The 11783-nt window shown below is 45.6% G+C and overlaps 1 protein-coding gene across 1 annotated transcript in view; it reads left to right on the forward strand.

The window, feature by feature from the left end:
* LOC308141092 (protein rogdi homolog) overlaps positions 1-11564 on the forward strand; it is a gene marked incomplete at both ends in the record, with an annotated part of 12997 nt that extends 1433 nt beyond the window's left edge. Inside the window, 4 exons of the mRNA XM_080511095.1 lie at positions 4779-4889; positions 4977-5026; positions 5306-5432; positions 11523-11564. Of these exons, the coding sequence (XP_080367221.1) occupies positions 4779-4889; positions 4977-5026; positions 5306-5432; positions 11523-11564 (330 nt within the window). The remainder of the gene's footprint in view (positions 1-4778; positions 4890-4976; positions 5027-5305; positions 5433-11522) is intronic.
* Between the last annotated feature and the right edge of the window lie 219 nt (positions 11565-11783).

Raw genomic sequence — 11783 nt, forward strand, 5'->3', positions numbered from 1 at the left:
AGATAGATAGATAGATAGATAGATAGATAGATAGATAGATAGATAGATAGATAGATAGATAGATGGATAGATATATGGATAGATACATAGATGATAGATGGATAGATAGATGGTAGATAGATAGATGGATAGATGGATAGATAGATAGATTATTACTTTATTCATCCCAGAAGGGAAATTGTTTTGTTGCAGCAATCTGGTACATACGAATATTATAAAATACAATAGAATAGAAATAAAAATAAAAAATAAAAAATAAAAATATCTGGGGATAAGACATGAAGTAAAACACAGAACGGAACATGAGCACTTTGAAATAAGCAGGAGATAAAAGCAAGATAAATAGTAAGGTGCAGTGGCAGAGCCATTAGAAGTAGACATTATACAATAATAATAACAATAATTGTCAGGTTTAGGCTACAGACATTTATTAAATCTGCAAGAAAGAAGAAGACAACACGAATGAGCTTTGGTTACTCGCGAGGAGAATGGCCTAGGAGCGTGTTCAGATTACACCTCCTACCCACTCTGAGCTTCAGACCATTTCTCCTGCGGTTTTATTTCATTAAACAAAGGGGAGGGTTTACAGGATACACATCATAGTAACAAAACATTCTGTGAGTTTTAACAGTTTATCAACTATGAATACAATCAAAGGACATCCCGCGCATGGGACGTCGAGATGGCAGCTGTGTGGAAGACGTGGCTCATCTTGTTTATCAGCCTCGGTCAGGTTGACCTGCTCAGAACATGTGATTAGTGAGCAGCGCCTGAGAGGCGCTGCTAAGAGAGAATACACAGAAATAAGATAGAACTTGAATATGAATATAATTAAGCACGAATATGGCAACTATATATACAATTACTCTGACAATAATACAGATAATAACAATGTGTAATAGTGTATAATACTTGTGTATAGTACTACTAATAATGGTAGCAATAAAATAACAAACAATAAGAATATATATGTATATCAGTAATAATAATAACTAGAAAATTCCCGCGGAAATTTTATTGTGCCTGCCACCTACCGCCCCCTGCTGCCGAGCGAGGCCGCGGTAGTGTGAAAAACATGTGGAAATCATGTCATTAGCTAGTGATTCTCGATCGCAGCGCCAGCACGAGGCTACACTCTAAATTTCAGCTCATTTGAACAAACTTTTTAGCATGCGATGCTAACAGCTAACACCGATTTAAGTGCGTGGAAACCATGTGGTCAGCTAGTAATTCTCGATCGCAGTGCCACCATGAGGCCACCCTCCAAATTTCAGCTCATTTGAACAAACTTGTTAGCATGCGATGCTAACACTTGCGATTTAACCCTCTGGGGCCTGAAGCATTTTGTGCCGTTTTTCACTACAATTGATTTTTCCTTTATATCTCAGATATAAAATTCTTAAACCTTGCCTTTTTTGGTGTCATTTTGTTCAGGACAACCTCATAAATCCATTTCTGAAGTATTTTCATCACTTTGGCATACTGTATTAAAACAGTGGATCTAAAAACACCATAAAATTACAAATTCGGGTGGTAAAAACATAGATTTATTGACTATAAAATTCACAGACATGGTTAACGAATCATTTTGTTTACTTGTAAAGTAAATCTAAACTATACTTAACTAAAATGTATCAAAACAGGACTGAAAAAACAATTATATACAGATATTTACAGTGAAATAGAAGCACTGCCTCAGGCGTTTTTGTAAAACTATTTGCAAAAGGTCACACATATAATGTCAGGTGAAGACAAATGATTTGTGCCACTCAAAAAAACAGACTCTGTCCAACACAACACAGAGGGACACATCACACATGGCATTTCCATGGAGTGTTTTTACTTTTCTTGTGTTCCTGCAGGCAATGTTTACATTTTAGCCTTTGGCTGTTGTGGTGGAGCTGGAATGATGGGGACAGGGGTGGGGGACACGTCTCCTGGTCTGGGGGACACCTCACTCCCCTCTAACAAAAACAAGCTGAGGTGTTCAATATTGCCATCAGAATCACTCTCAAACTCAGTGTCAGACTCGACACTTCTCCTTCAAAAAAAAAAAAAAAGTCGGAGTGCCTGATTGACGTTCATAAGGCGCGTCATTGTTTTGATAGAAAAAAAAAGAGTTCACTTGAAACTAAAAAACACTCTAATCTCACTCACTACACACTCACTACACACTCACTACACACTAACTACACACTCACTACACACTCACTACATGGTCAAATCATGATAATAGTCGCTTTTTCTCTGATATAAATCTCACCTCACTCTCGCTGTCTCCGTCTCTCTGTTTACTTTTTCACGGGTGAACTAAACAAAATGACACCTCCCACTATGGAAACTTTTGATTGGACATGGGCTCTTCTTCTCAACCAATGAGTGAAAGGTATACTGGCACATTACAAGTGTTGTTTTTTTTTGCTGCTCCGTTACTTTCACTTTCACTCCTGACCGGTCTTCTGCACCTGACGCGCACTAAAATGTCGCGGAAAAACACGGACACAGTTTTCCTCATATCTCCGCTTTTATTTGGGCTATCAACATCATTTAAAAACGAGCTTGTAGTTTTATATCTGCACTTTCGACACGGATTGAAACACTGGACCAGATGACGCTGTGCTGTGACGCTACTGCCTTTTCAAACGGTCATGTGATTTTGACGCTGCAGAGCGTCAATCGGCCCCAGAGGGTTAAGTACGTGGAAACCATGTCATTAGCTAGTGATTCTCGATCGCAGCGCCACCACGAGGCCACCCTCCAAATTTCAGGTCATTTGAACAAACTTGTTAGCATGCGATGCTAACAGCAAACAGCGATTTAAGTGCGTGGAAACCATGTGGTCAGCTACTAATTCTCGATCGCGGCGCCACCACGAGGCCACCCTCCAAATTTCAGCTCATTTAAACAAACTTGTTAGCATGCGATGCTAACACCAGCGATTTAAGTACGTGGAAACCATGTCATTAGCTAGTGATTCTCGATTGCAGCACCAGCACGAGTCCACCCTCCAAATTTGAGCTAATTTGAACAAACTTGTTAGCATGAGATGCTAACACCTGCGATTTGCCTGAAAAGCGCAGAAGTTACCTCCCAGGTGTGGCTGACCTGGAATCTGGAGTTTTATGACATTCTGAGATGGTAGGCCAATTAGCTTAGCGCGGCGGCTAACTAGCTAGTGCGCCGTGATCGCAGCACCCCCATGAGGCCACCCTCCAAATTTCAGCTCAATTGAACAAACTTTGTAGCATGCTAATTGGCATGCTAACAAGTGTTGATGCTGAGTCATTGCCATCAGCATTAAAATGCATTGAAAAGTATGGTGCCTAAGCTACTGTGTGTGTGTGAGCACTGTGTGGTCAGCCATCATGTTACTGGTCCAGCCAATCAGAGGAGCCGTGTGTGTTGCCAGGCAGATTTGGAGCAGCTTGTGTGATGTCATGGAGCCGGCTCCTGATTGACAGGCTGCTGCAGGTGGCAGAGACTATGAGACCTTATGTGAGGGAAGAAGGGGTTTAAGCACAAACGCAGGTCCCGAACAACTGCTTATAGTTGGAGAACCGTGACAATTGGGTGAAAAATTCCTTCACCGTGGGCGTCGGGAGAAGTTGAAGGACGTGCGGTGTGGTTTTCGTGTCCTCAAGAGGTTCCGTCTCCCCGTGAGGACTTGAAACAAATGGCTGAACTTTGGGGATATTGTGCGACGCCTCTTAAAGAGGCAGGCACAATTAATAATACCAATAGTAATAGTATACTTATAATAATAATACCAATGGTAATAGTGTACTTGCACATGTATAAATATATGTATATGTACATGCAATGTGCCATCTGAAATACATGATATAATATAAGTCTCAATGTAATTTAGTCCAGGTGGTGATGATTGAGGCTCTAACGGAGGTAGAAGAGTTAAAAAGTCTTATTGCTGTGGGGAGGAAGGATTTCCTGTTCACCCTAGAGGTTCACCCTAGAGGTTCACCTCTAGTGTGACCCTCTAGTGTGAACCTCTATGGTGAACCTCTAGGGTGAACCTCTAGAGTGAACCTCTATGGTGAACCTCTAGTGTGAACCTCTAGTGTGAACCTCTATGGTGAACCTCTAGGGTGAACCTCTAGGGTGAACCTCTAGGGTGAACCTCTATGGTGAACCTCTAGGGTCAACCTCTATGGTGAACCTCTATGGTGAACCTCTAGGGTGAACCTCTATGGTGAACCTCTATGGTGAACCTCTAGGGTGAACCTCTAGGGTGAACCTCTAGAGTGAACCTCTATGGTGAATCTCTAGTGTGAACCTCTAGTGTGAACCTCTAGGGTGAACCTCTAGGGTGAACCTCTATGGTGAACCTCTAGGGTCAACCTCTATGGTGAACCTCTATGGTGAACCTCTAGGGTGAACCTCTATGGTGAACCTCTATGGTGAACCTCTAGGGTGAACCTCTATGGTGAACCTCTATGGTGAACCTCTAGGGTGAACCTCTAGTGTGAACCTCTAGGGTGAACCTCTAGGGTGAACCTCTATGGTGAACCTCTATGGTGAACCTCTAGGGTGAACCTCTAGTGTGAACCTCTAGTGTGAACCTCTATGGTGAACCTCTAGTGTGAACCTCTATGGTGAACCTCTAGGGTGAACCTCCAGGACCCAGAACCTCCATCAGCTGGTGGACTGAATAAAGTGACTTCGATAAGCTTCGATATCAGAGGCTTCAAACAGCTGGACTTTAAACTGTACCATTGTTCCTCATCGGGCCGTGTTAATCAGTCAAATCCTTTCTCCTCCAGAAAATGTTCCCCCCCCATCCCGGGGACGTCATGGTCAACTTCTACATCAACCTGAGTAAACTGTGCCTGACGGTGTACCAGCTGCACACGATGCCCCCGAACACCACCAAGGTCAGATCAGAAAGCATGGAGGAGGTGGTGGTGGTGGGGGGGGGGACTAAACTGTGACCAAACTCTTCTTCTGACTGTTCTTTGCAGAACTTCAAACCAGCCGGGAGCTCGGTGCTGCACAACCCTGGAGCCATGTTGTAAGTCCTGAATCCCATGTTTAAACTCAGAGGTCAGAGGTCAGAGGTCAGGGGTCACTAGAGTACTGAAATAAAAATAAATGTTAAGTCCAGAAAAATATTGGTGAGAAACCGTCCATGTTTGATCAATTCTTTCACGCTGGTCGCCGCCACACGTCCTTCATGTTTGTTCTGTAGTCAGTGTGGTTCTCCTCCTACAAACAGTGTGAATGTAAGGTTCCCCCTCTGCCGGGCCGTACGCTTCACACCCTGATCCACACCTGGTCTCGCCCCCTGCAGTGAACTGAACAACAACCGCTTCCAGGTGAGCCACGTCCACAAGGTGGAGTGTGTGGTGCCCTGGCTCAACGGCACGCTGGTGTTCTTCACCATCTCCCTGCAGCTGTGCCAGCAGCTCAAAGACAAGGTGACGTGTTCTAGATGCTCACATGTTCTCCACCAACACACATGTTCTCCACCAACACACATGTTCTCCATCAACATGTTCTCCACCAACACACATGTTCTCCACCAACACACATGTTCTCCACCAACACACATGTTCTCCACCAACACACATGTTCTCCACCAACACATGTTCTCCACCAACATACATGTTCTCCACCAACACATGTTCTCCACCAACACACGTTCTCCACCAACACACATGTTCTCCACCAACACATGTTCTCCACCAACACACATGTTCTCCACCAACACATGTTCTCCACCAACACACATGTTCTCCACCAACACATGTTCTCCACCAACACACATGTTCTCCACCAACACATGTTCTCCACCAACACACATGTTCTCCACCAACACACGTTCTCCACCAACACACATGTTCTCCACCAACACATGTTCTCCACCAACACACATGTTCTCCACCAACACATGTTCTCCACCAACATACATGTTCTCCACCAACACATGTTCTCCACCAACACACATGTTCTCCACCAACACATGTTCTCCACCAACACATGTTCTCCACCAACACACATGTTCTCCACCAACACACATGTTCTCCACCAACATACATGTTCTCCACCAACACACGTTCTCCACCAACACACGTTCTCCACCAACACATGTTCTCCACCAACACACATGTTCTCCACCAACACATGTTCTCCACCAACACACATGTTCTCCACCAACATGTTCTCCACCAACACACATGTTCTCCACCAACACATGTTCTCCACCAACACACATGTTCTCCACCAACACATGTTCTCCACCAACACACATGTTCTCCACCAACACATGTTCTCCACCAACATGTTCTCCATCAACCCTCCAACCTAAACTCCATACAGAACGATCAAAATCAAACTTCTGTACCAAATGACACACACTTCATTCATCTCACCTGATTTTTGTCAAACCAACTACTGGAGTTGGGAATCTTCAACCGGTTCTGACTTATCTACCTAGAACGTATCTAGAACTACACAGTGGTCTCAGTCAGTGGCTGTACCGTGGTGTAGTGTGGAGGTGCTGTAGGAGGCCTCCTGACACTGTCAGGCTAAATGTAAAGCATCTTTAGATATCCGACATCCATATTGGTCAGATATCAGCCAAGAAAACGACTCACATTTTATCGGACTGCATTTAAAAACTGGGATCTAAGCGCTCCGATCGTCCTGGACGACCGGCCCCTCCGTCAGTGGCGAGTAACGTGGGGTTTAAACACATAATTGAGCTCCTCCAGCCTCGCGACATTACTCCTCGCCACCCCGGATACATGAAGAAGTTCTAAAGTCTATTGCCGCACAATGCTTATCTTGTTGGAAAGAAAACAACCACATCATGCTCTGACTGCAGGAAGTGGCGATGGAGGAGTAGCGAGGGTTGTCAGCAGGTTAGTTAAACATTGTTCTGGACACAGTCGGTGGAACTGGAGCAGTGAACTATTCACTTTGAGCAGGTGGACGGTGGACAACGTCGTCTTGTGGGTTTTGTTCCCACCGTGTACTGACAGTAAGAACTTGAATTGTTTTCCACTTTAAAGGTATAATTTGTTACTTTTCAGGGTCTTCTAATTCATTTTTTTGTAGACCAAAAAAACACACACTCTTTCTAGAAACAGTGGCGTTTAAGACGACTCTATTCACTTAAAGCAAAATTCCATCACTAGGATTTTTTCTCAGCATTCTAAAGTGATCAGGACTTGACCAGGAGCAGTTTTGAGGTATTACTGGTCACACAGGCAGCCTGCATGAGTGTCGGATGTATTTAACGTGAGGCAAATTGTAATTGGCCTGTAACCCTGGCGTGTGAAACCAACACTGTCATTAACAAACCACCTGGCACTGCACCAAAACCACATCTTGTACGTTAAGCAGCCGTTTTCCACTCAGATGTCTTCATGACGCCTGATCAAGGAGGATTTGTCTCCCAGTCCCTGGAGAAGAAGGTGTAGCGAAGACCAGGCAGGATTCCAACCAGTGTTTTAAAGTGTCTTCATCCACCTTCAGGACAAATAGTTTGGTGTTGGTGGAGCTGCTGTCTGCTTATTGAATCATGAATATTTGTCCCACTACTGTCCTCCAATGCGATGTCTCTGTCTCTCTTTCTAATGTGGCCTTTTAGACTTTCTGGAGGACTTGTGACGGCACCAGCATGGGCTTGTTTGGAATGAATATGAAGCCTTTATTAATGCTTGGTGATCATTTATCTCCTGTCCTGTTGGATCTCAACTGAGAAGGTGTCTGTTTGTGTTCCAACAAAATTATGTGGTTTCCAAATAGAAGCATGAGAAAACAGCTCAGGAGCCGAACAGTAAGAATCAAACTGAGTGAAAACGTGTTTTTTTTTTTTTTTATTATACCTAAAGAAGGTTCCGAGTTTACACTGCAACGTTTTGAAAACGACGTCTGTTTGCATGGAAACGGGAGAAACACTGAAAACATTGTGGTTTTTTTGACGCTGTTGTTAGTTTTTGTAATGAAACCAGACTAAACATCAACAAACAATCGCTTCAGGATTTAGTCATATGAAGACATTTATTTGAATTTGAATTTGCCGCCCTCTCCGTCACCCTCCTTCCATCTCGTGGGCGGGGGTTAATGCTGGACGTGAGCGGGGGATCCCGTCCTGGAGGACCCTGGTGTCTCCTCTCTCCTCTGGCCTGGTGAAGCAGCCCCACCTCCAACCAGCTTGACCGGCTTCCGGTTTGCGCCGTTGTCCTGCGCCCTCCTCTGGAAGCTGGAAAACATTTTTGAAAAAGGGTCATTGAGGGGGATCTTAAAACCCATAAACTTTCATCTGCAACTCGTCATTTCAAGCAACAAGGTGAAACGCTGGAAAGCAAACAAAAGTGGGGAAGCTGGATCTCTACCTTGAGGATGTTGGGCAGATTCCCCCCGTTGGTCTGGGTCGTTGAGGCCTCCTCCTCCTCCTGAAGCCCCCAGTCCCCAGACTGGGCCTCGGTGGTCCGGACTGGTTTGAGGCTTCTGGAGAGAGCCTCCTTCTCGGCCTTCAGCCGGGCCACTTGCTGCCGGTGTTTCTGGACCAGCTCCTCCTCCTTCGCGGCCGCCTCCTTCTCCCTCATGTCCCAGCGCACTTCCCAGTGCTTGTTGCTGTCGGCCCTCAGCTTCTCGCCGACGGCCTTCAGCTGGACGCAGCGTCTCTCTTTCAAGTCTTTCGCCGCCAGAGCTTCTTTCAGCTGGAGCTCTTTGTCATGCAGGGCCGCTTGGACGGTGTTCAGCTCTGCACTGAGCCGGGACACTTGCAGCTGGTGGTTTTGCAGGAGAGCTTCCACCTTCACAGCCGCCTCCCTCTCCCTCATGTCCCAGCGCACCTCCCAGTGCTTGTTGCTGTCCGCCCTCAGCTTCTCGCTCAGAGCCTTCATCTGGCCGTAACGCTTCACCTGCGTGTCTCTGGCTGCCAGGGCGTCTTTCAGCTGGCGGTCCTTCTCCTCCAGCTGGGAGGCCATGAGCCGTTGTTTTGCCTCCATGGCGCTCAGCTGACTGTCCTTCTCCTTGTGCAGTCTGGTGAAGTCCACCATCTGCTGCATGCAGGCGTCTCTGTAGTAGAAGAGCGCCTGGCGCAGGGACTTGATCCTCGGGGAAGTCTCACTGGCTTGGTTGTTCTCCATTTTTGAAAAACAAGAACTGTTCAAAACTGGGAAGCTGTATCAGATGCTGGGAAATGGCTGTGATCTCGCTCGTGTCTCTGAAGGACTGAGTGCAGATAGACGTCTGCAGGCTGCTCTCACTGGTCTCGGGTCAAAGGATCAAAGGATCAAAGGATCAAAGGATCAACGGATCAAAGGATCAAAGGATCAAAGGACAGGTTTACCCCAAATTCCCCTTGGAATTCCCCTAATGCAGATAGACGAACAAACTGTTCTGGGGTCAGATTGAATATCTCCACCACCCACTTTGTTGTTTTTCCTGCACCTGAAGCTTTGACAGCAGGAATATCTCAGTGGAATACTTGAGTGAAATAATTTTTTAAAAATGACAAAATGTTGTCTATTTTAAAAATATAGATACTAAAGACAAAATAGACAAAGTGTCAATAAAATAACTGTTACAAATTCCCTGTGATTTGCATTGTGTGTTGTGTTAGAATAGGGGTTTTTCGTCAGGCATTATTTTGGACAGCCCAGTCAGGTGATGGGGTCCTCGTGTTACGTCCCGGCGAACAGAGTTTTTCTGGTAATAATAAGACGGTACTGAACCCCTCGTTACATGTTGAATGCGTTCGTGAAGAAGTAAGTCTTTAATAGTCATCAAGCATGCCTACAAGTGTTCATATTCAGTGTAAAGGTCGGTAGATGTGTGTTTGGTAACAGTTCTGTGTCAATTAGCTCGGATGTAAATGACGCTAATGCTAATCGGCTAGCTCTGTCTGCACGTGTGTGACACTATAAGGGATTTAATTCAGTTCATGGAGTATTCTTACCACTGGTTATTGATTTGTACGTTCTTTATGTGTTACAGAAAACCATTCTACATTCTACATTCGCCATTCATCATCATTCTACATTAATCATCGTTCATTCGTTATACATTCACTTATTTATCATTCGTGGGGAATCTACGTTCTGTACTGCCAGCTGATTCTATTAAAAGGGATAAAGTCAACACCCGGTGTCCATATCTGCTCTCTGACCGGAGTAGTCGTCCTGGATAAAGTGGTCCCAGCATCATAGTCATTCACAAGCGCATAATCGTCAATAATAACAACCAATAGAAAATCCTCTACTATTAAAAGCAAAATCAACATTTAAAATGAGGCTTAATTTGTCAAAATCACCTTGTGTTACAGTGTGAGGCGACACTTTTCAATAAAATGCAGATGCAATTCACGGCCTCTGTTTGCTCTGACCTGGTGGTGGTAGACTGGGTCCTTGTGTCGGCCTTGCCTCACCATACACCAGTTGTTCTCAATTATTTTCTGTCACGCCCCCCCTAGAGGACAGAATTTTTTTCAGCCCCCCCCCCCCCCCCCCCCTGAATTGTACTACCATTGAGAACTTGATAATATTTATTTATTTATCTGTATAAACCACTGTATGAGTTGCTGGCACCAGCATTCTGCATACAATCGCCTGCTTATCAAAATAAATCTATAGTGTGAGGTTTTATGCACCTTGTGATGTGGTGGGCAACTTTGTAAGAGGCTAACAGGCTTTTTGTTTACTGATGCCGCGCTGACAAAATGACCGGCTTGTTGGCCATACTCATGGAGTTTACCATGAAACAACTCCAGTAACTGGGGTGTATGGTCTCCAGGTGTATGGTGTATGGTCTCCAGGTGTATGGTGTATGGTCTCCAGGTGTATGGTGTATGGTCTCCAGGTGTATGGTGTATGGTCTCCAGGTGCCGTCTTCATTTATTTGGTTTCATGCTCCGCTGCCAGAGTTTTTAGGCATAAAACACAAACGGGTGTTTCCTGGTTCCCGACGTGTTCACGGTAAACCCAAGGGCGATGTAGCATCGTCATATCTCCTGCTCTTACTAGCTTTATGTTTACTCTCACCTGTTTTCTTTTCCTCTGACACCTCATCCTTTCTTCTTTTTACTCCTGTCAGAAACTTCTCCACCTCTCCTCCTCCTCCTCCTCCAGCTCTGTACACCGGTGTTCATGTGTAGTACTTCTTCTTCTCTACTGGTTGAACAGGCAGCCTGTTGATTAGTTTGAGCACTGCTGCCACCTAGTGGCTGGAGGCCCTTTTTTTATTGTTCAAGCATGAATAAAGACACTAATACTGAAAGTCGCGCCCGCCTCACGCCCCCCCTGACACCCCACCACGCCCCCCCAGGGCCCCCCACCATTTGAGAAGCACTGCCTTACATGGACTTGCATGGCGAGCTGGTTGGGAGGTTCCGGGGCTGCTTGGTTTTCAGGGACGGAGTCTGTCTGGGCCTGAAGTGTCCTAACCACAATGCTTTACACTGAACCCAGGTCACATGACCCCTGAGCTGTTTGCTTTTTCAAATGCGTCGCCGTCACTCCTGTGGAAACTCACCGAGCTGCGCTTCCTCCCCTCAGATCTCCGTCTTCTCCAGTTTCTGGAACTACCGGCCCTTCTAATCCCCGTCCGGCCGCTCCAGAGGACGTTTGTACATATTGATCAGTCTCCAGTGTTTGCATGGCGAAGATATATACCAACCCGCTCCGTCACGTCTCAGAACCGGCTTGATTTGTGTGGCGAGTGGAGAAGCTTCACGTTCAGCCTCCCATGTTTTCACCCCTGGTCCTCCAGGTCCAGGTCAGACCTCACACACACTGACAGTTAGGTTATTGTGGGCG

This window comes from Blennius ocellaris, assembly GCF_963422515.1.
Source record: "Blennius ocellaris genome assembly, chromosome: 16".
Taxonomy (NCBI): Eukaryota; Metazoa; Chordata; class Actinopteri; order Blenniiformes; family Blenniidae; genus Blennius; species Blennius ocellaris.